The 24,425-nt window shown below is 63.3% G+C and overlaps 1 protein-coding gene across 9 annotated transcripts in view; it reads right to left on the minus strand.

Annotated features, from left to right (window-relative positions):
• Positions 1-24,425, minus strand: part of SHANK2 (SH3 and multiple ankyrin repeat domains 2) — a 386,561-nt gene that overhangs the window by 202,271 nt on the left and 159,865 nt on the right. For all 9 annotated transcript variants that reach the window (XM_051839167.2, XM_051839166.2, XM_051839165.2 and 6 more), the window contains 2 exons: positions 17,557-17,726; positions 10,726-10,839 (listed from right to left, as the gene is read on the minus strand). In XM_051839167.2, coding sequence (XP_051695127.2) covers positions 10,726-10,839; positions 17,557-17,726 — 284 coding nt within the window. The remainder of the gene's footprint in view (positions 1-10,725; positions 10,840-17,556; positions 17,727-24,425) is intronic.

Raw genomic sequence — 24,425 nt, forward strand, 5'->3', positions numbered from 1 at the left:
AGCATCCCCAGGTTGCCATGGCAACCTGGGGCCAGCTAGCACCACCAGTCCCCTGATGGCACCAGGGGCACCCTGGACTGAGCTTGACTTGGAGGGGAGCCTCAGCAAGGGGACACAGTTACAACCCAGAGCAGCCGCTGAGAAGCAACCACCCCCCCGGACCCCCGCCCGCTCCCCAAAGCAGCCCCGGAGCTGGGGAGCTGGGGGAGGGGTGGGACGGAGCGGGAAACGGGACAGCGGGTCGGCGTTTGCTTCCTGCCCCACCAGGGAACAGCCAGCCGCCCCTCTGGAAGTCGGTTTCTGCTGCTCGTTACTATCTGAGACCCAGCGGAGCTGACAGAACCACCGCCTGTGTCTTCCTGTGTCTTCCTGTGTTTTCCAACGCTCCGAAGGCAACAAACACAGCCGATTCTGGAAGACCCCCAGCACGGCCACAGCGGCGTCTTGCAGAGGGTTTGTGCACACGGCGAGGAACGGGACCCTGACAGGACAGCTCCTGCCCCCTTCTTTGTCCCTGCTGGCTGGGAAAGCAGGCCATAGTGCTCCCCGCGGAGTGGACATCTGCGACTGTGGCAGGCAGAGGCGCCGTCTTCAGCCTTCTGCTGGTCACTGCGCCCCGACTGTCTGTGGCACGCTCCCCTCCCCACTCCCTGATCTGGACCTGGCGCTTCTCCTGAGCACACCCAGTCCTCAGCCACAGGGCTCCTGGCTCCAGGGCGGGCACACACGTAACTCAGGACTTCTGCTAAGCAGCCAGCAAAGAGCCAGTCTCTCTCCTGCTGGATGGAGAAGTAAGCTGGCCGCAGAGCACAGGCTCCACAGAGGCCCTGGGGCCTAGAGACAGAGCGAGAGCTTCCTGGGGACATTACCCGAGCACCTGGATCCAGCCATGCCTGAAGCTACAAAGCCCTGGGCTTTTCAGTTACATAAGCTAACGAAGTTCCTGCTTTCAGGGACTAGCGTGGGATGGAACGCTGGGATTTTGTCACCTCTAATTAAAAGCATGATAAGAGGGGTTGGCATTGTGGTGCAGTGGGTGAAGCTGGTGTCTGTGATGCGGGCATCCCTCATCAGAGAATGGTTTGCCTCCGGGCTGCTCTGCCTCTGCTCCAGCTCCCTGCTAACACACCCGGGAAAGCAGAAGACGGCTCAAATCCTAGGTCCTTGCCACCCACCTGGGAGACCTGGACGCAGCTCCAGGCTCCTGGCTTCTACCTGGCTCAGCCCTGGCTATTTCTGCCATTTGGGGAGTGAACCAGTAGATGGAAGATATTTCTCTCTCTACCTTTTTGTTAAAAAAAAAAATTATTTATTTATTTATTGAAAAGGCAGAGTTACAGAGAGAGAGGGAGAGGCAGAGAGAGAAAGAGATCTTCCATCCACTGATTCACTCCTCAAATGGCCACAACGGCTGCAGCTGGGCTAGTTCATAGTGCCAGGAGCTTCTTCCGAATCTCCCACATGGGTGCAGGGGTCCCAGCACTTGGGCCATCTTCCACCACTTTCCCAGCCCATAAGCAGAGAGCTGGATTGGAAAAGGAGCAGTCGGGACGGAAACCGGCGCCCACAGGGGATGCCGGCTGCACTGCAGATGGCGGCTTAACCTGCTGTGCCGCAGCACCGGCCCCTCTCTGCCTTTTAAATAAATAAAATGAATCTTTAAAAAAACACAAGAGGGGGCCGGCGCCGCGGCTCAGTAGGCTAATCCTCCGCCTTGCAGCGCCGGCACACCGGGTTCTAGTCCCGGTCGGGGCACCGGATTCTGTCCTGGTTGCCCCTCTTCCAGGCCAGCTCTCTGCTGTGGCCCGGGAGGGCAGTGGAGGATGGCCTGAGTGCTTGGGCCCTGCACCCCATGGGAGACCAGGAGAAGCACCTGGCTCCTGCCTTCGGATCAGCGTGGTGCGCCGGCCGCAGTGCGCCGGCCGCAGCGGCCATTGGAGGATGAACCAACGGCAAAGGAAGACCTTTCTCTCTGTCTCTCTCTCTCACTGTCCACTCTGCCTGTAAAACACACACACACACACACACACACACACACACAAGAGGGGCTGGTGCTGTGGCATAGCAGGTAAGGCCGCTGCCTGCAGTGCTGACATCCCAAATGGATGCCGGTTCAAGTCCTGGCTGTACCACTCGCAATCCAGCTCCCTGCTAGTGTGCCTGGGAATGCAGCAGAAGATGGCCCGAGTGCTTGGATCCCTGCACCCGTGTGGGAGACCCGGAAGAAGCTCCTGCATCCTGGCTTTGGTCTGGCTCAGCTCTGGCTGTTGTGGCCATTTAGGGAGTGAATCAGTGGATGGAAGATTTCTCTCTGTCTCTGTCTCGGTCACTCTATCATTCAAAGAAATAAAAATAAAATCTAAAAAAAGGAATTATACCTATAAAAATACTTCAGAAGAAAATTTTCTTTTTAAACTTACATGAGAGGCAGAGGAGGGGGGAGAGAGAGCAGGAGTGGGGGGGGGGGGAGACTGATTGTTCCATGTGCTGTTTGCTTCCCCAGATGTCACAACAGCCCTGGCTGGTGCTGACGCTGGGCACTCAACCCAGGTCTCCCGCGTGGGTGCCAGGAGCGCGGTTACTCGCGTCGCCACTGCTGCTTCCAGATCCGCCTCAGCAGGAAGCCGCAGCCTGCGGCCGGAGCCAGGACTCTGCCATGGGCCGTGGCATCTCCACCTGTAAATGCCCACCCGGCCTGTGAGGAGCCCAGCGTCACTGGTGCAGACAGATGCGCGTCTGCACTGAACGTGAGGTGGAAAGGAGGTGATGGCTGGCGAGGGAGCCCCCCCCCCCCTTCCAGTGTCCAGCAGCCACGCAGCAGCGTGCAAGGGTCCGGGCGCAGCAGGGAGAGACCAGCTCTGCCCGGGAAGAGGTCTGCAATAGGCTGGCTCTTGGGCTTATGAAAGGCAACCACTGTCAACAAGAAACAAACCGCGTAAGGAAAGAACAGTGGCCAAGACCCCTGCACGGGACTTGGCCAAAGGAACGCAAATGAAGAGGGGCCGGCGCTGTGGCATAGCAGGTAAAGCCGCTGCTTGCATCCCATACGGGCACCAGTTCGAGTCCCGGCTGCTCCACTTCCGATGCTGCTCTCTGCTCTGGCCTGGGGAAGCAGTGGAGGATGGTCCGAGTGCTTGGGGCCTGCACCCACGGGGGGGACCTGGAGGAAGCTCCTGGCTCTGGCTTGGCCCAGCCCTGGCTACTGCAGTGATTTGGGGAGTGAACCAGAAGATGGAAGACTGCTGTCCCTGTAGCTCTCTCTCTCTCTCTCTCTCTGTAACTCTTTCAAATAAACATTTTTTTAAAAGACAGAAATAAAGAAACGGCCAGTAATTGTGAAAAGGAGACTTGGCCTTGGATACAACAAGGGAAATGCGGACAGAAAGGGCGTGAGGACAGCAGGGCGCGGTGCACACACCGGGCCGGCAGCACAGGGTCCGCAGCGCTGGGTGCTGGCGAGGGCCGAGCAGCACCCCAGCAGGGCCTGCGTCCCATAGCGCCCCGGCCATGGAGGGACGCCCTCAGGAGGCGGCATCTCTCGGTGATCAGGGTTCAGTGAGGTCATGAGGGCGGGACCTCAGGGCAGAATCCACATCCTCGTAGGAGGAGACACTAGAACACTGGCTCCGTGTCTGTCACCGCCCCCCCACCACCACCATGTGAGGCCACGGCGAGAGCAGCCCTCCCTGGGGCCGGACCACGCTGGCGTCCGGAACCTCAACGTCCCAGCCCCCAGGACGCCAGGTTTTGCTACAGCAGCCTGAGCCGACTCAACCGTGCACTTGGGACAGAACAGGGGAACGCAGTGAGCATTCTGTCCACTGTCCCTCCACCCCGGTGTGTGAGCACACATCTGCATCGGGAGACAAAGACGGACAGCCACAGCCAGCTGCCCATGAGAGCCACAGGCTGGAGGAGAGCCCAGTGGCCACCCACAGCAAGGTGACCCAGCAGTGAAACGGCAACTGGATGTGCCCTCGTCACCTGCCGAGAGGGCAAGGGGCCGGCAAGGAAGCCAGGCGCTGACCCCCTCGCCGAGTCCACTCACACAGCTCCCGAGCAGACAAGGAGCCCAGCTATGCTGTTGAGGGGGGCATGAGGGAGACAGGCCTGTGACAGAAGCAGAGTGAAGGGACACACGTGGGGATGGGGCACGTGGCCTGCCGGGACAGCTGTCCAGCCTCCCCGCAGTGGACACAGGAAGCCCCTGCAGGAGGCTCCCGGGGGGCTGCACACAGGTGGCCCACACGGATCCCAGAGACTGTGCTAGCTCTGCACACTGAGGGGCGGTCACTCAAGCACAGGTCCTCCTGCGTGGGGCACTGTCCCTTCCCAGCATCCCCTCCTCGTCGAGGGCTACCACTGAGAACTCTGATGGGACGGAGGCCACTCAGCGCTTCTGAGTGGTCACCAGACGCCCGGCAAAACCACGGGGTCAGAGGGTGGGAGGTAGGGTGGGGGGGTTAAGACTCATGTGGGTCCCCCACGAGACCACGCACGGTCTCCTGTATGAGGGGCACAGCACCTGCTGGGGACGCCGTATGCAGGGCTCCAGCCTGTTCCTGGGGGCAGCCTGGCTGCCTGTTACAGGTCGCGGGGTGAAAGGAGGGAGCTGGGGGGATGCACGCCTGGGCAGGTGGCAGACGGTTCTCAGAGATGCCAGCTGGCGAAACGTCCCCCATGAGGCTTCTGGATGGCACAGGCAGGCGGAGGGGAGCGTGGCCAGCCAGACAGCAGGGCTCAGAGCCGCCCTCATGTCCAGGGAGACTCCAGAAGCCCCTTCTTTGGGGGAGCCCCCACTAAGAGTGCGTCCTTGGGGAACCCCAGCAGCAGGTGCTGAGGGTCCTGATCCCCACCAGGCTCTGGCCATGCACGGGGCTCACGAGCCCTCATGAGCAGTCCACCTGGGGAGTGAGGCTGGGGTGCAGGAAGGGGTGTCTGACACCCCAGGTCAGAGCTGCCAGTCACCTGGCCACTGTTCCGCCCTCAACATTGTGGGGACTGGGCTGCACCTGCCCCTGGAGGCTGGGGGCGGGGTGGGAGGTAGGGATGACGCCCACAGCTGTGTCCCAGAGCTCCTGCCCATAGGCACAGGGACGCGTCACTGAAGACGGCAGCAGCATGGGTGCCTTGCTGGGGGTCCGGCTTGGCCACAGGAGCCCCAGCAGGTCTCAGCACGCACTGTTCCTGGTTCCAGCTCAGTTTGTGGAACCGGACGATGGAGGAAGATGCAAGGCCGTGCCCACATCCGCCCAAAGCTGCGTCCATGGATAAGGAAATCAATGCCAGGGCACAGGCAGGAGGCCCCAGGGTGGGCCAGGAGCAGGGTCATGCTGGGCCCTGCCACCTGCCCTGCCTCCCCCCCCACCCCCCCCAGCAGCATGCCTGCGTCACATCTGAGCAGGGATGCGGGGGTGCTGTGGCCGTGTTGCTAACAGATACAACCGGCAGCTTCGAGCGAGGGAGACCGCTCTCGGTCCTCAGCCCTCGGTCCTGCGGGGGTGGGGGAGTGGGGGCGCCATTCCAACAGCTGAGAGCTCAAACAGCAGACGCCACAGTTGCCCAGAGACGGAGGAATTCTACTCCCGGCAGCGGCAGCAGCTCCGCCGGAGAGGCTCCGGGTGCCGGCCGGCCAGCCCCACCCGTGTGCCAGCCCTTTGTGGAGAGGGCTTTCGAACCTATGCCTGCAGCTGCGTCCACACCCACACAGCCGACCTGCGTGGGAGGATCCAGCCGACGGTGGATTCAGGATGGCTGAAGGCTCCCAGCATCTGCACTGGCCGTGCGCCGCCGCCTTCCCTGACCGATACGCTCTGACACTGCCTCGGGGACCACAAGTCACCCAGAAGGGAGCTGACAAGCACCGGAGGGGCTGAGGAGGGCCCGCAGGGACCCAAGCCACGCTTTATTTAAGGGACTCAGCAGCCAGGGATGTGGGGAGCCGTGGGAGGGCCTGGAACCACTTCCCTGGGGACACAGGGGGGCGCTGTGCCTATATTTGTACCCTACTGGCTCCGCTCCTCTGGAGAACTGTGAGTGACACGGTCACCCAGGCGTGGCTCCTGGGCAGGGACCACACAGGCCAGCACCGGCACCACCCCGGCCCATGTGGCCAGTACTGGATAAGGGGTGTCAGGGGCAGGTCCCTGCTCTGCCAAATCGGTACCAGGTGGGCAGGGTCCTTCAGTCTTCCCTTGGCTCAGGATCCAAGGCCCTGGGTGTGGGTGGCCCCCCAGGACAAGCAGCCTGCTGAGCAGAAGGAGCCTGGGGGCTGCTCCTTGGCAGGAAACGCAGGCCCTACACGAGCTGCCGGAGGGCGGCGCTGCTGGCGACAGCAGCTGAGGTGGTGCCGCCTAAAACACACCGGTGGCAGGCCTGGGAGTCCAGGTGGAGCCGGCCCTTTCGTCCCCTGGTCCAGGGCCATGTCACCTGGCCACCTTCACACGGCCACGGAGGAGTCGCCAACACGCACGCTGCCACAGATAGGCGCTCAGTAGCAGCCAGGGAAACGCGTCCGGTGCCCACAGTGAGAAATCGCAGCACAGCCAGTGGAATGGCTGGGGTTGAGCTGGCGGCAGCTGGGACCCTCCCGGGAGGCAGAGCAGACACGTGCAGCAGCCTCTCTGGGGTTAAACTCTCTCCCATCGCATGACCAGGAGCAACATTCCCGACAGCTCTGCTCACTGGAGCCCGGGCAGAGGCACCGTCCAAACGCGCACCAGCGGGAGGGGGCCTGAAGCCATGTGGTGTCAGCACACAGGGCTGTGAGCTCCCCAGCCACTGCTCGCCGCGGGGACACAGGCATTGGGGGGCCAGTCCGGAGCACAGACCCTGGGCCCCCAGTACAGGAAACCCAACGACAGGCACAGGAAAGGTGCCAGGAGCAAATCGGAGTTGCTGGGTTTTTGTTAAACCCTGAGGAAAAAGTGCCCCACCGCTGGGAGGCCAGGAATCTCACACAGTCCCAACCGACTGCACCCAGGAGATCCTTCCGCCAGGACGCCTGTCCGGCAACCGTAGTCCCTCCTCGGACTGCCACCACCCTTGCCATTAATCCCGTGGCCAAGGATTGCAGCCCCCTCCCTCTGCCTTTCACAGCCTCCCCTCTCTGACACGCACAAGGGTTTCACCATGGCACACGCACTTCCCCCAGCCCTTGCTACTCCTGAACAATGCTTGTCACTGTGGGGGCTTCTCTGTTGGGATTTAGGGTGACAGGCATGGCAGGCCCGTGAGGACAGAACCGGAGGCACAGCTGCCCGCTGGGACGGGAGGCGTGGCTGGGTAGCAGCACGCGGACAGAGCTTTCTGCCTGCCCATGTCAAATGCACGGAACTGTTCCCATGACCTGTGCGTTGTGCCGTGCACCCAGCTCGCCTCTATCAAGTCAGTGTAAAACGGGGCACGGAGTGACAGCCACAGAAAGCCCAAGCGTGAGCAGAGCCCAACAGGGCCTTCTTGAGACCCCTCTCCACCCTCAGCACCCAGCTCAGGTTCCGTCTCCTCTGTGATGCTGGCCTGGGGCTCTCCCTCCACCCTGGGAGGCAGGGACGCCCCCTCCTCTGCCCATTCTCCAAATGCCCACAACAGCTAGGGCTGGACAACCCCATAGCCCCACACAGCACAGCAGGGTCCTTCCTCTCGGTTCCCCCGGCTAAGACGCCGCGCCCTAACCCCAGGCTCCAGCTGTGTACCCTGATCCCCGTTTTCTCGACAGGCCACGGGTCACACGAGCCCTCCGCTGTCGGAGACCTAGCCCACGGCTGCAGGCTCTGGAACTGGAGGAAAGAGCCATGAGAGACGACGCTAGAAGCTGGAGGGGGCAAGAAAATAGCCTCCCCGGAGCTCCCTGCCGACGGCACCCGGTCAGAGCGTTCGGAATTCTGACTTCTGCCAGGGAAACTCCGTGTGGTCTGAAGCCACTAGGTTTGGGGCCATCTGTTCTAGCTCCCGAGCTCCTGTGCTGACACGTGGGGCGGGGCGTGCTCTGCACACGGCAGTGTCACAAGCTCACGAAGGCACCTTTGGCCCACGGAACAGCCACACACTGGGTGCCAGGGTCGAGCTGTCTGGGGCCCAGGACAGCCCTGAGCGACCTTCTCCGGGAGGGGCCAGGGGCCCCAGAACGGGAAGCCCTGCTTGGGCACAAGCCCAGGCAGACAGCACACGTGTGCGGCGGGAGTGAGAACGCCCTTCCAGGAATCCGACAGCCGACACCGACGGGAGCACCGCCCGCTCCCTCACAGGATGTGCGTCAGCCTGGCAAGTGCTGCCTCACCCACCCCCATGTGGGGACCCCGCCAGTGCAGCCGGGAAAGCCACACGCTCTCATCCCAGGATGTGGGGCGATCCTGGCAGGTGGGCGGGAGACGCTGACGGGGGGGGGGGGGAGGCAGGCTGCTCCCGCTGCCCTGCCTTGTGCTGCCTGCTCTCCAGAAACCTCCACTGCCCAGAGGGTGGAGAGGGCAAGCAAGGCCCGGTGTGGCCTGCAGGCAGGCCTCCAGGACTGCCCACCCAGCCTCGGCACAGCCAGCACACTGGGAAGAGTGGTACCCGGAGCAGGGCGGGCCTCGGGAGGCAGGTGCCGGGACAGGAGCCAGCTCCAGGCGACGAGGCCCCGGGGAGCCACAGAGGAAGGGCAGAGGCAGCCTGGGAAGCGAGGGCAGGTGGCCTGGGGCAGGCCAGGGGCCTGTGGGGGCAGGAGTTCCAGTCTGCATCTATAGCCCAGGATTCTCACACCAGGACAAACCTGCTCCTGTGGCTGTTGACCCCCGCCCAGCCTTGCTGCCCCCAGCAGAGCAGGACGAGCCTGGACATGTGACCCGGAATCCCCACATGCTCTGCTGTCTGAGTCTGGCACAAAAGGGCCCCAGGACACCATGTTCCCACAAAGAAAAGCCTGTTCTTGCAGGGCCACTCCTGTCCGGGAAGGGCACGGTCTGAGGAAGGCACTGGGCCATTAGGAGTTCCAGACATGGGGACATCACCTGGCCCCCTGGAGCACGTGCCTGCAGACCTGCCAGGGCCAGGCCGACCCGACGGGCGTGGGAGCCACTAGCAGGAAACTTCAGAAAACCAGGGTGAGTGTGCATGCAGAGCACGGCCCTGCACCGGCAGACGCGGCCAAGTCCACGACCGCCAGGCGCACGCGGGCTCAGTGTCTCAGACGAGCACCTGGGAAGAGGCAGAGACGCTCCGCACGTGAGCACAGCACGCCCCGACTCTCCTATAGAGACGCTCCCCCTGTGAGCACGGGCACACCCCGACTCCCCTATAGAAAGAGACGCTCCCCCTGTGAGCACAGCCACGCCCCAACTCCCCTATAGATAGAGATGCTCCCCCTGTGAGCACGGCCACGCCCCGACTCCCCTACAGATAGAGACACTCCCCCTGTGAGCACGGGCACGCCCTGACTCCCCTATAGATAGAGACGCTCCCCCTGTGAGCACGGGCACGCCCTGACTCCCCTATAGATAGAGACGCTCCCCCTGTGAGCATGGCCACGCCCCAACTCTCCTATAGAGACGCTCCCCCTGTGAGCACGGGCACACCCCGACTCCCCTATAGATAGAGACGCTCCCCCTGTGAGCACGGGCACGCCCCGACTCCCCTATAGATAGAGACGCTCCCCACGTGAGCACGGCCACGCCCCGACTCCCCTATAGATAGAGACGCTCCCCCTGTGAGCACGGGCACGCCCCGACTGCCCTATAGATAGAGACACTCCCCCTGTGAGCACGGGCACGCCCTGACTCCCCTATAGATAGAGACGCTCCCCCTGTGAGCACGGGCACACCCCGACTCCCCTATAGATAGAGACGCTCCCCACGTGAGCACGGCCACGCCCCGACTGCCCTATAGATAGAGACACTCCCCCTGTGAGCACGGGCACGCCCTGACTCCCCTATAGATAGAGACACTCCCCCTGTGAGCACGGGCACGCCCTGACTCCCCTATAGATAGAGACGCTCCCCCTGTGAGCACGGCCACGCCCCGACTCCCCTATAGATAGAGACACTCTCTCTGTGAGCACGGGCACGCCCCGACTCCCCTATAGATAGAGACGCTCCCCCTGTGAGTACGGCCATGCCCCGACTCCCCTATAGATAGAGACGCTCCCCACGTGAGCACGGCCACGCCCCAACTGCCCTATAGATAGAGACGCTCCCCCTGTGAGCACGGGCACGCCCCGACTCTCCTGTCTGCACGGCTTTCTCCAAGCCATCGCCTCTGTAACCGATCTGTCGGCACTCATTTTCAAGCAACTTGTAGCGGGCGCTACCCCTGGGACTCTAGGATGGATGCAAGACTGACTACCCCCCTCCGCCCCCGTAGTGGAGACAGAGATGGAGCAGTCCTCCCTCCACCCAGGGCTCTCAGGGCAGCAGGGGGTCCTGCCTGTGAACAGGAAGCCCCCTGCTTTACAGCCAGCAGCTTAAGAGCTTGGGAAGGCCATCAGTTCCCCCACCGGGACGTGGTTCTCTGGAGGCCAGGATGCAGCCCCCAGCCTTCTGGGGCCAGGACTGAGCAGCCCCGGAAGCATGAGTGTCCACGCTGTCTTGCGAGGAGTTTCTGGTTTGCACAAAGCCCAGTGGAATGGCACGCACCAGCCACCCTGTTGGATTTGGAGAAATCTCCAGCAGCACACGGCCCGGTGCCGCCACCCCCAGCCCGAGGGGGCAGGAGTGCTGAGAAGGGAGGGGCTCGCGCCCGGCGCCACCTTACCTGCCTGGCTGTCCCTGAGCTTGCAGTGCACCTCCTCCACGCACGCGGCCGGGAACCACCCGACATGGCCGCGGGCACTGCCCTCCCAGAAGCCGCCTTCGCCGATGCTCAGGACTGGAGGGGAGAGAAAGGGGACAGCGTTAGTGGAGAACGGGGCCAAGGCAGCTGGGCAGCGGCAGAGGTCAGAGGTGCCCACGTCCCTCCCGCTCCTTCGGAGGGCACAGCGCCTGCCGCCCCAGACACCTGGACCCTGTAGATGGTGGAGAATGAGGCCCCGGCATCCTGTCACCTGAGGCTCCCGCCCCACGTCCTAGGAGCCCACGTGCAGCCTGAGACAGCAGGTGGCAATGGACGGCCTGGCCTCCAGGGACTTCCGATGTGAGAGTGGGGGGTAGGCAGCCCCTGGGGAAGAGAGGTCCTGAGGCCCTGTGGCTACTCCTCAGCTGGAGAGGGGCTGGCGGGGGAAGGGTGAGGACAACCCACTCCAATCTTGGAACCCAGCCTGATGACCGACACAAACTCACAAAAGACGGGCCAGTGGCCCATGTGTCAGCTCACATGTCCTACAGCCATGTGACATCATCACATTTGAAACAGAAAGGGCCAGGTGCAGAGCCTCGCCTGACCGGCACACGGGGGCCCTGGCTGTCCACATGCTGACATACTCGTAACAAACGCTGACCAGTGCTGGGAGTTCTTTCTGACTCGTGGCCGAGAGACCCAATCGCCTTCCAGGGGGCGGAAGTGGCTAGTCAGCGCCCATGTCCTCAGAGGCCACAGGGCACAGGACGGCCACAGCCACCCCAGGGTGGGGGTGCATGTCCAGGCTTAGGGGTCCCTCGCTGGACCCAGCGCTGGGTGCACGTGGGCCCCGAATGCAGTCTTTCAGCCTTGACTGAGGGAGCGTGAGTGAGGGACCCCAGCCGGAGACACTGGGGGTGGAGAGTTGAATGCTGCAGGACCCCGTTTCATAGATTTCAACAGCCCGGGCAAAGCTCTCGATGTGGCAGGGCGGGGAAGGGAACCGGCGTCTCAGGACCGCAGGGCTGGGCTGTGGCCGCCCCTACGCCCTCGAGCCCTGTGAGCATGGCTATGCAGCATCTCCCCACACCTCCACCAGGCGGGGCCCCCTGGCTCGCCCCCGTACTGCCAGGGCCATGCAGAGCCCACTGGGCCACGACTGCTGAGGGGTACTGGAGAAGCACACAGGAGAGGCCGAGTTCCTCCCTGATCATCTGAGAAATGGACCTCAGCGAAACAGGAGCCGCAGGCCAGCTGACCGGGACATCTCCCACAATGCCCGAGTGTCCCGGATCTGAGGAATGCCCAGGGCTGCAAAGGGCGGGAGGCCAGGCAGGGGCCGGCTGGAGCCGGTGCCATGTGCCTTGATTCTCAGTGGGCAGCAGGCCATTCGGTGACTTCTAGGGGGCTGGGGAGACAGGACCGCTTAGGGAGAGCTGGGTATCCTCTTGGGGGGGCGCCCTGTCACACGCTGGTCTCTGCAGCACTCGGGAGAGCGTGCTAACAGCTCCGTGCCTGTTCCTCACTGCTCAGAGGGGAATGACAGCACTGGGCGCACAGTGCAAAGGGGCTCGCTTCCTCCCTGCCCTGGTTCTGAGTTTCAGCTCTGCCAAGTACGGGCGTCGTCAGGAGACCCACAGGTGCAAGACCATTCCCAGCTGGCTGGAGAGCGCGGAGACAGGGAACAGCCAAGTACAGGTGGCCCCTGCAGAGGAATCACCCAGCCGGGGGGGGGGGGGGGCGGGGGTGGGGGGGGCTCACTCCAGCAGGGGGCCCGGGGAGCAGGGGAGGGAGAAACATCGTGGCAGGTGGACAGCAGGGTCTGCCTGGGTCTCTGGCGGAGAGACCCAGAGAGAGTGGAGGCCGAGGGAGGGGTGGGGTGAAGGCAGGACCCTGAGGCCCCAGGGGGAGCAGCTCAGGCATTGGCATACACATGGGGGACGGGCCTGGGGGGTGCACCTGTGCTCACACACCTGGGCAGGTTCTAAGGGCCTGCCTGATGGGAACACCTGGGCCAGGTGGGCGGGCACTCCTCGCCCAGTGAGGAGGGGCCTAGGCTTGCACCATGCCCCCCACTGCTGATTTACATCATTCAAAAGTGGACACACCTCTCCTTGTGTGAGACGGGCAGGACCAGAGGACACTCCCCAGGAGCACGGCACACACGGCTCAGTGGGCCTCTGCACCCTCTCGGAGCGGTCTGTGTGGGGCTGTCTCTCCTTGGGGCAGTCCGCATTCCGCGTGTGTCGTGCCAGGGCTCTGCCCTCCTTGGAGTTGCCAGATGGGCTCAACCTGACCCCAGCCCAGGATAACTTCCCTGGCCCCCACTGAGCTCTGAGGGGACCGGACACAGGGCAGGGTCCTGGCTTCTGGTTCCTCTGAGCCTCGGCCTGCTCATCCCTCAGATGGACAGAAGACTGGCCGAGAAGACCCGGGGGTCCCTTCCTGCAGAGGGAGCTCGAGCCCCCCGCCCCTACCCCTTCTGGCCCTGCTCAGGCCCGAGAGGGGCCCCTGGTGCAGAGAAACAGCCAGAAAGCATTTTCTAACCAAGGACCTTGGGTCTCCCAACCCTGCAGAGGTCAGCAGCAAGGTCAGCAGCTGGTCTTGACCCTGGTGCGGGCTGACCAGCTCCCTGGCTACCGGCCATGCAGTCCTGGATTCTCCATCACTCGGTGGCTCAGGACCAGGCTCACGATGGGGTCGGGGTGGGGAGGTCTGGTCAGGCTGGGGGTGGGGCCCTGGCTGCTGCTTCTCATCCGTGGGCAAGGCACGGGCACAGCCAGGAGGAAGGGGGACCTGGGAGGAGTGTAGGAGAGGCAGTGTCGGGGGGCAGCGAGCCCAAGCTGGGCTCAGGGTCAGACAGACTAGGTGGGAATCCCCAGCACATCGTGGTGAGACAGGGTGGAGGCTCCTCCCCGTGACTGACTGACAGCTGCCGCAGACTGGGGTCACGGCTGATCTACTTGCCCCCAGAGTGACACGTGCTGCAGACCGGGGTCACAGCTGACCTGCATCCCCCCAGAGTGACACCTGCCACAGAATGGGATCACAGCTGACCTGTGTCCCCCCAGAGTGACATGTGCTGCAGACCGGGGTCATGGCTGACCTGTGTCCCCCCAGAGTGACACCTGCCACAGAACGGGGTCACAGCTGACCTGTGTCCCCCCAGAGTGCCACCTGCCACAGACAGGGTCATGGCTGATCTGCGTCCCCCCAGGGTGACACGTGCCGCAGGCCAGGGTCATGGTTGACCTGCGTCCCACCCGAATGACACTTGCCGCAGAATGGGGCCACAGCTGACCTGCCTCCCCCCAGAGTGACACCTGCTGCAGAACGGGATCACAGCTGATCTGTGTCCCCCCAGAGTGACAGCTGCCACAGAACAGGGTCACAGCTGGCCTGCATCCCCCCAGGGTGACACGTGCTGCAGACCAGGGCCACAGCTGACCTGCATCCTCCCAGAGTGACACGTGCTGCAGACCGGGGTCATGGCTGACCTGCATCCTCCCAGAGTGATACCTACTACAGATCGGGGTCACGGCTGATCTGTGTCCCCCCAGAGTGACAGCTGCCACAGAATGGGGTCACGGCTCATCTGTGTCTCCTAACCCGCCGGACCCCAGCACGAGACTGCATCTGGAGATGGGCCTTGCAGGAAGTACTTAAATTCAGTGAGGTCATTTAGGAGGGAGGGCCCTGGTCCCACAGGGCTAGGGTCCTTCTAAGAAGAAGAGATGAGGACAGAAGGATGACCACATGAAGACACAGGGAGGACATCTCATGCCAGAGACAGAGGAGCCAGCCCCGTGACCCCTGCACCTGGACCTGCGGCCTCCAGGACCACGTGGCAGCGCAGGTTTAAGGCCCGGCCTGTGGGGCTCGTCACGTCCATCTGGGCTGCTGCCCCCGTCCAGAGCCAGTGTGCAGCTCATGCACAGGACACGGTGGCCATGCCTGGCACCAGGCCTGCTCCTGGCAGCTCACCCACGTCCGCCTCTACCCTCTTCACCATCTTCCACTGCTCCGGGGTCATCTCTGATTTATGGAGAAGGACACAGAAACCGGAGGAAAGTGGCTGACCAGAGGCCAGCCTGGCTGTGCCTGCTCCGAAGCTGGGCTGTGGATGGGGAGCTGGGTCCTCATTGGGTGAAGGCAGGGGCTCTGCCAACTTCAGAGTCTGGGTTGAGTGGGGAGGCCTGAGGGATGTTTTGGGGTCACAGGGCAGGGCGGGGCCCAGGCTGCAGCTTGGGCGAGCTGTGTCTTCACCCAGGCCCTGGGGTCCCTGGCCCCCTGGGCAGCAGATGCAGCTGACCCTGGGGTTGCCAGGAGGACACGTGATTATTTTCAGCACAGCTCCCAGCACAACTGGGCAATGGGCTCCTCCACACAGCAGCTCTGTGAACCTGCTCACTGCCCGGTTCTCAGAACAGTCTGGCAATGGCTGCCTCCATAGGCAGCCCACGAGGAGGGTGGTGAGGGGCCCCGGCCATGACGGCTGAGGCAGGTGCAGGGACGCCCATGGGGCCCGGCCTTCTCTGGTCCCCGTGCCCTTCTCCAACTGCAAGCTCAGCTCGTGCACCCAGAGGAGCTCACAGAAGCCACACGGTCCCGTCACCTGGAACAGAGCCGTGGCCAGCGGGACCATCAGCTGTGGGGCCTCCCAGTTGCACCCCCGACAGTGCCCTCCCACACCTGTGGAGCCCTGGGCGAGTGACAGAATCTCGGCAGAGGCAGCAAGGGTGCAGGGAGAGGTGGCTCCCCCACCCCCTCCCTGAGGTGCAGGGACTGTAAGAGGGGACTCTAGCTCACGGGAGGCCACACACTCAGCCGGGACGTTCTGGACAAGGGGGCTTGCGCGGGCAAGGGGAGGAAGCTGAGAACCAGTGAGCCATGTCCACAGAGGCCACGTCCTGTGCACCACGGGTGAAGGTGCTACACAGGAACTCTTGTAGGATCAGCTGGGCATGACCCAGTGCACAAGGAAGAGAGTCTGCAACGTGACGTGCTACCGCATTACTAAAATTTAAAATTGAGGTCATATGAATGTTTACAGCTATAATTTAAGCACTAACAAAAATACCGTGTTAAATTACATTGCGGAATGAAATCCGGGGACTTCTGCTTAAGGATGTGGTGAACAAGGTCCCTCGTGAATATCACCAGCGAAAGCCACTCTCAAACCTAAACTCAAAGTAGGGCGCAGTCACCCCAAGGGGCTGGAAGTGGGATGGAAATAGCCAGGCTGGGCAGGGACACGTGCCTGCCTGGAGTAGGGGGAGGGGGCTGAACCAGAACGTCTCTCCCCCATGGCGTCTGAGCCTGGGCTAAGAACAGGGCCAGTGGTGAGGGGCACAGGTGAAAAATCCCACAATCTAAGCAGCCTGGATATTATGGATTCTGCAGATCACAGGTAAGGGCCCCGCAAGGGACAGAGCCAGAGAGGGGCTGGCAAACCCACTCCACTAACCCCGGCGTGTCCAGTCCCCAAACAGCGTGGGCACCAAACATGTACGTGGCAGCTCAGCTGAAGCAATGGAGAGCTGTCACCCTAGCAACCTGCTGAAACAAAATGAAGAAACCACGGGAGAACAGCATCAGACAACAAAACTCCACAACTCAACAGGTTAATGCCCAGAACACAACAGAAAATCACCGGACACGTGCAGTCCTGGGACAAAGCAGCCTACTCGCAAGAGAAGAATCGATGGAGCTCAAAGCCAGACCAACCTGGCATTGTAACTGACCGGGGCTTTTACGTGGTGACTGCACTAAACCCCACTCTGTAAAATAAAACGCGATTCCAGTGGGCAAAATAATCTCCCCCAAGTAGCAGGAGTTCTTGGCACAAAAAAGGAGTGACGAAAACATACATGGGGAAGCTATTAAACATGTGGTGTCGGAAATGACAAAAGCCAGGTGAGGGACCTCACAGCTTAGGGGCAATTTCAGAGGAACGAGGAGTCAACAGAAGTGATGGCTGTGAAGGAAGAGTGGGGGCGCTCCGGGCACTTGTCTGAGGGGTCGGTGGGGGTGGGGTTCCGTCACCAGCTGCCTCTCGCAGGGGCACCCTGCCCAGCATGCAGCACACAGAGGCACACAGCTGGTTGCCTGAGGACTTGATGGTGCCAGAGTGGGGAGGGCAGGACCTGCACCCAGCCTGACCTCGAGGGAGCCGCTCTCCACCCTGCGCCAGGCGTCCTCCAAGGGCAGGGCCTGGGCATGCTGAGTGCGTGTGATGTCCCTCCCCTGCCCCACCCTGGGGTCCCGGCTGCCCCTGCATCCCATGACTACCACAGCCCTCGGATGCCACTGGCGACTGCCCTCCACCCTGTAGATTCTGCCATGTCCTCCTGGGGCCCCATGCTCGGATCTCCCTGTGCAGAGACCACCGGTGGCACAAAGTCCAATATGCAGCCAGGCGGCAGCCCCCAAACCACTTCCCAGCTCGGACACTGTGATGAGAACCACCTCCTGCCCTCCCTTCAGACAACACGGCCGCTGGGCCTTGCCTTCTGAGGGACCGGCCACCGGGATATTCCCAGCCCAAGCTGTGCCAGAGGCTGCCCCACCCCACTTCTTCACAGCCCCGGGGGTGCTGCACACAACACACTAGTCTGCTCTTGCCTGCACGCCCCCGAGGGACTCGCCCTCCCCCGGGTGTGCGCGGTCTCTCTCCCCCTCAGACACAGTGAACGCAGGGCACAGGTGCACGTCACCGTGTCCTCCACGCCTGCCCTCCCAGGGGTCTCATCTTCCTATGTCTCAAAGGCTGCCGGCCCAGGAAGCTGGCCGAGGGGTCCCAGGCCTGACCTTTAACCCTGTCGCCACGGTGGAGGGGGATCTCGCCGTCGACTTGGGGTTGGTATGGCTTGACGACGACGAACAACCTCCCAGGCACTGCACTGTACAGCTTCCTCCTGGGCCCCGGGTAATCGGAGGCAGACAGTGGGTCCTTGCTGGCACCAGGGGCAAAAGGTGACCTGGAAGAGGGGGAGGCAGACAGAGAGGAGGGTCAAAGGGCACACCCACACACAGGGACCCAGCCGTGAGCAGTCCCATCAGAACCCTGATGCCAGCCAGCAATGAGGACATGGCAGGTCTGGGGCTAAGCTGTAACCAGACCCAGCAACCCCACTCCTGGGCTCACATGCATGAGCACTGACTCAGAGCAGGTAGGAGGAGGGAGCAGCCCGTGTGTCCATGCACAAGGAATGTGCTAGACGTGTGGCATGACAGTGGAGTATTACTCAGCCCTGAAAATGGAAGGAGTCTGACACCTGCTACACCAAGGACAAACCAGAGGAGGCTGTGCTCTGTGAAGTGAGCTGGTCACAGAGGAACAAGAGCTGGGTGGGTGCACCTGCAGGGCCCCCAGAGGATTCAGAGCCACAGAGAGGAGCTAGAACGGGTAGGGGACGCAGAGCGGGTGCTTAATGGGGACAGGGTTTCCGTTGGGGAAGGCTCCCGAGACGGACGAGCTGATGGCGGACGTGAGGTCCTGAGGCCCTGAGCCATGCACCTAGATGCGGTCATGCGGTGACTGTTAGGTTGTGGACAAGGCCATTTTGCCAGATAAGAAAAGGGAGACGTGGGCCGAGGCGGGAGCGGAGGGCGCTCTCCTGGGTTCCCCGAGAGCGTGAGTCACAGCGGTGGAGGAAGCACCGGAACCCTCATGGGGCGATGGGCACAGACAGGTGCACCCCCCCACCCCAGGGACTGCCAGCGCCTCCTCCCGGAGCAGAGCGACTCCTGCAAGCTCCAGGTTGCTTCTGTGCAATGCGGCAGCCCAGCCGGCGAGCAGCTCGCAGGGAGGAACGACCCGCTGGGCCACGAGCCCAGGAGGCAGACGCGTGCAGGCAACGGAGTGGCCCCATCGCATCCCCACCTGAGCGGGTTTCCCATCGGCCCGCTGATCCGTGCGCATGTGACAAGGACCGGACTCGGTTGCTCAGTCTGCCTCAGCTCACTCCCCGCTGGCTTGGTCCAGGGCAGAGCAGAGATGGGAGCACGGAGGGACGAGGGCCGCGGCACTGGCTCCTCCCTGCCTCCCAGGCCCGGGGCAGGGGCGGGGGCGTCCCACAGCCCGGGCAACTCAATGCCCCTGCCCCAGGGATCGCCGCCCTGTCCCTGCAGCCACAGGGTGGGGGTGGGGTCGGGACAGGGTGGAGAACCCCAGCGCCAGGCTTCCTCAGCCCCAGAGCTCAAGAGCTTGATCCTGCCCCATCGCCCTGAGGGGCAGAGGTGGCATGGCTGGTAGCCAAGTGCCCGGCTTTGTGGGCTGTCTCCAGCGCCCTCACTCCCGGGCTGACCTGACCCTCTCGCCGTGTGACCTTGAGACTGTCACTTTACCCGCCCAAGCCTCCATTTCGCCCCCTGTGTGCCGGCTGTGGAGGGCGGTGGGAAGAGCCCACAGCAGGGACTGCTGATGTAGCCCTCGGCAAAGGGCCGGCCCCGTCACTGCAGCCAGACGGCAGTTACCGGGTCCGTACCTGACCATCCCCAAGGTCGACTCTCAGCAGCCGGCGCACAGGTCACGTGGACGCTGCCTCAAGCTCCCCTGGCTGGGCTGCAGTGAGGGTGCTTGGAAGTGTCCAGTGCAGCCCAGCTCACCAAGGAGCTGCAGCGTGGCCCGGGCAGTGGGGCTGTGCTCCCGGACGCTGGTGTGGCTGCAGTGGACACGGGGTGCAGGGAGCGGACAGCGGCTCAGCGAAGCTCCACCATCAGGCCCAAGCATGGCAGTCGACTGCGAGGGCTGCTGGCCACTGGGGAGGGGATGAGCAAAGCCCGGAGAAGTGAGGATACCCAGCGCCCAAGGCAGCCAGGGCAGGGCAGAGGCCGAGCCCTGAAGTCAATCCTGAGGCTCCTGTCCAGAGCTGGGGAACCAACTGAGGATCCCCGGAGCCCAAGGCACACCTTCCCTCACAGCCTGCGTGGACACCGATCCATCCGTCCACCCATCTGTCATCCACCCACTCACCCACCCATCAATCCATCCATACAACATCCATCCACCCAACATTCATCCACCCATCGTCCATCCATCAGTCCATCCATCCACCCATCATCCACCCACCCACGCGTCTTACCTCTTATCTGAACAGCGTCTATTCAATCTCCCGTCCACATTTCAGACAAACCCTGCTCAGACCACAGTGGACCACTCACTACCAGACACTGCACAGGTCGACCTCCAAGCCTCACCTCCCCATGTGATGAGAGAGGACCCTGAGGAGCGCATTCTCGGCACGGGTGTCGTGCAGATGCTGGCCCCCCCCAGCCCCCTGCTGCAACTGGGAAGTGGGCGGCAAGAACCACACTGCACACCTGGCTCAAGCTGGTGCCAGAGTGTGTGTCTCGGGACAGAGAAGTCCACAGGAACACAGCTCCGCTCTGGCCCAGATCCCAAGTCAGCTCGCTCATCCACCACCCCGAGGACCCAGCAAGGACTGGACGATGGACGTACCGTACACGGCCCTAAGCATCCACAGCAAGGCTCGCCCTGGCCCAAATGCACAGTGTCCTCCCTGCTGTTTATCCACCCCCCCTAGAGACCCACAAGGCTAGGAAGGTAGGAACCTCTGCACCCATTTAACAGGGGAAATGGAGGCTCCACGCAAACCGACCTAGGCATGGTGATATGGCACTGACCCCGCAACCCGGCTCGCTGCGCGTAGGGAAACAGAACAGGCGGCCACACGCTCACCTTCAACAGAGGGGTCATCTCCATCACGCCTCAGGCTACAAGCCATGCCTTCTGGCCAGGACTGCGACTCCCACGGCCACCCCAGAGCCCGGGGTGAGGGTGGCTGCCCCTCTCCGGAGAGGAGGCAGGGAGGCCATGCCGGGGCCATACCAGGGCCCCCTCCCTCCTGCCTGCACAGTCAGGAGGGTCTGCACTGCCCCCACCCTGAGCCGACCATGCTGTCCTTGGGACTTGGCCAAGAGCAGCCAGATGGAATTCCATTCAATTTGTTCCAGCCGGAGGGCTGATCACCGAAATCTGGAGATCAGAAACACAGCGGCATCTCCTGTGGGGTGACTTGGATGAGTGGGCGGGGACCCGGGGACCCGCCCACACACTCAACCTGCGCCACTCATTCATCAGTCAGCGACGCACCCATTCATTCATTCCCTTAGCAAGTGCCGGCCCCAGCTGCACCGGATCTGAGCGGGGTGCAGAAGCGACGTGCAGCTGGGCACTGGAGACACTTTGGGTCAGCCCGGTGCGCTCTGGTGAAGCAGAGTGGTGGCAGGGAGGGCAGCTCCAGTCCCTCGGTCAGGGGCAAAGCCAGCAGGCCCCCAGTCACTCTGGCTGCGCCATTCAGGCCACAGAGTGGAGGAGGAGAGCTCCTGGGAGACGAGGGCCAGGGCTGGTGTGCGGCTGGTGAAGTGGAGATAATCAGAGACGGCCTGTGTCTCATCTTGAGACCCACCAGACACGGCTGTGCGTCTCCGCACGGAGGAGGGATGGGAGGCGGCCACTGGAGAGAGGCCAGCTTGGACAGTGGCACATCCAGCGCAGAAATCTCAAACCCTGATGGCCGGTCAGCTTCCCCGGTTGCACCCACAGCGAGGTCTGAAGTGAGAGAGCTCAGAGCCCATGGCACTCCAGGTCCCGGCACCATCAGCTCCTCTCTGCACCCCCACCCAGGACTCCGAAGAAGACCCACGGCCTCAGCCCACACACAAGCCTCCTGCACCGCCCAGCAGGGCCATCAAGCTCCGCCTGCCTCTTGTGTGGCAACAGCAGCCCCAGGGAGGGGCCCTGGGGACTGGGGACCATTCGCCAGCATCCATGACTGCTTCAGGGGTGCCCAGAATACCAGCTGCATAGACCAAGCTGGAGTCAGAGCTACTAGGTGTGCCTGGGCCAGGGGCCAGCCCCGCCACGGCAGGACATGGGGGGTGTGGGGAGGCAGACGCCATGGCCACTGCGGAGCACCTGGCTGCAGGCGGGGAAGTGCCCAGGGCCCCGGGGACAGGAGTGCTCTGGGCATGGCTCTCTCCCTGTATCGCCTCTCTCTGCTCGGGCACTGGGGACCCCATCCCCTCCCCCGACCCCAGGGTCTCTGCAGAGAGGTCTGTAGCCTGATGGAGTGAGTAGCTGTGCCTGCGCTGGGACACACGTGTTCACCCGCAGAGAGCAGGAGGCCGGTGGCGCAGGCTCCACACACACAGCCGAGCGCCTGTCAGGGAGAGGGGACCACAGACAGACTGCACACTGCAGAACACAGGACAGAAAGCAGTGCCCGATCCGATCCTCAGACTGCCCAAGGTGTCTGTGCCCCGGCCCTGCCCCCGCATGGATCAAGTTGGGGAGCGCGAGGCTGAGCCCTGTTCCCAACCTCCCGAGCGTGCGCACAACACCCCAGGCACGTGTCCCAGGGAGGGAGCGCCAAGACCCACCCCTGCTCTGCCGCTGGGGCCCATCCCCCCACTTTCTGGGTCAGGATGGGGCACAGGGGAGGGAGCAACAGCGCAGTCCTCACCGAGGAAACCAGGTCCCTGCTCCACTGGGAGCAAGCTCTGGTGTCCTGGTCCCCTTGTCCCCAGAGATGGGCACACAGGGTGGAGAAAGGCCAGAGCCTGGGGGCCCTGGGGCTACCGTCACAGCCACCAGACCAACCAGGAAGGCGTGTGCAGGGCAAGATGACTTCCCACAGCAAATTTGGGCACCCTAGAACCTTCTAGAACCCAGGACCACTGTCTCCATGATCCTGGCTCTTGGAGGTGAGGTGCCATCTCTGGGCTGTCCCCACCATGGGCTCAGGGAAGCCAGGCCTCTCCTAGGGCGGAAGTGGCGGTGGCTGGCATCACCTTCCTCAAGGGTGGGGCCTAGGTGTTGACCCCAGGCCCTGTACGCATCCCACTAGGAGCGTCACGTGACGGCCAAGGCGCCCTTTGTCCCTGCATCCTGAGACTGAAGGAGACGGGCGAGGCTCTGAGACGGCAGCAGGGCCCAGCTGGGCCCAGGAGGCAGGCGGCCTCAGAGGCACTGTGTTCCTCTCTGCCCAAGAGTCCGATGGTGAGAGGGTGGCCCTGATGTCCCCCCGTGGTGGGTGAGGCCCGGGAAGCCAGCAGGACCAGCTGCCCAGACTGTGCTGAGAGAGCTTCCCCTGGACTCAGCAGCTGGGTGGGCTCTGCAAGGCCCCTGACCGCCCCGTCCACTCTCCCTGGTGGGGGGTGCAGCAGGCAGGCACACAGGACCCTTCTGTGGAATCTGGCCCGGCAGTGCCAGTGGCCACCACTAGAGGGCGCTGCTGCAGGCCAGATGAGCCGCCCAGCACCCGGCAGAGGTGTCCTGGGTCTCTCTCCCACCCCTTTGAAAGTGCTTCTCTGGACAAGGGGGGGGGGGTAAATGCAGGGCGGAGAATGAGCAGAGAGGGACGCAGGAGGGTGAGACGGAAGGGAGCAGAGCACAGGAGCCCCAGGCGACGACGGCATTACAGGGTGTGGGGTGTCCTCTCCTCCCCATCCAGCCTTGCCCCAGGCTCTGGACTCCACTGCCAGGGGCTGGACAGAGATGGCAGCAAGGGGGTCAGGGGACCTCCATGTGGCTTCAGAGGGGAGCCCGCCCCTCCCAGCAGGTGCCTGCCGACCACACAGTGTGGCCCACATGCACCCCTCGGATCCCAGATCCAGGACTGGGGATGGAGACGCTGGGCCAGTGCCAGCACACACGCCCATCGCATTCAGGCTGAGGATTCTGGGGCCTCAGGTGAGCGGGCAGGTGAGCGGGCTCTGCAGGAGCCAAGGTGCTGAGTGGCTGGTGTCCCCCGTGGGCAGTGAGCACACCTGGAGGGGCCAGGTCCCCCACCTCCCGGGAGGCACTGTCCCTCTCCCACCTGGCCACCTCGGCCAGCTCAGCCACTCCTCCACTCAGCCTAAGCTGGCGTGCATTCCCCGATGAGAGCGCCTGAGGTCCTTCACCTCCCGCCCGCCCCCTGGCAGCCAGAGCGGCCCCTACGCTGTCAGGGGTGTGATGACGATGACAGCAACCTGAGGAGAGGCGGACATTCCCACCGGACTCTCCCTCCACACACGGTGGGCAGCCGGTCACAGGGCCGCGTCACAGAGCAGAAAACAGAGGCACACTAGAGGTAGGGGACTTGCCAAGGTGGCCCCGTGAGTGGGTGGGCCGGGCTGGGGGCAGCGCTGGTGTGAGGCCAGGTGGGGTGGGGGCTGACAGGGCAGCGAGGCCAGGGGGCTTTCTTCCCACTGGCAGGGGAGAATCCTGACCCAGCCCTGGGCTCTGCTGACGACCAGAAAGGGTCCTGGGGACCATGGCCACACGCAGGCTAGAGCCAGGGTCTGTCTCCCCAGGCCCAGTGGGGGCCCCGTCTGCTCCAGGAAGGAGCTGGCTGGGAGGCGTGGGGAAGGAGCAGGGGCCCGGGCCTAGGCGGGACCCGTGTCCAGCACCTTCCATGCCTGGGGCTGCACGGGACGAAGGGTCCTTTCCTGCCGCAGCAAACGCCACCGCCTGGCCCGAGGTCAGAAGAGAGCTGGGTGTGGCCACGCACCCGGGAAGCGTGCGCAGGACGCTCAGAGCTGAGTGTGCGTGGTGCGCTGACCACGCACCCCGGCTGACTCGCCCAGACGTCCCCTCGCCTGGCGTGGGCTCACTGCTGGGTGAACCTGCTCCCGTGTGCGCCCCTAGCCATGTGAATACATTAATGCAT

This window comes from Oryctolagus cuniculus, chromosome 1 (assembly GCF_964237555.1).
Source record: "Oryctolagus cuniculus chromosome 1, mOryCun1.1, whole genome shotgun sequence".
NCBI classification, from domain to species: Eukaryota; Metazoa; Chordata; class Mammalia; order Lagomorpha; family Leporidae; genus Oryctolagus; species Oryctolagus cuniculus.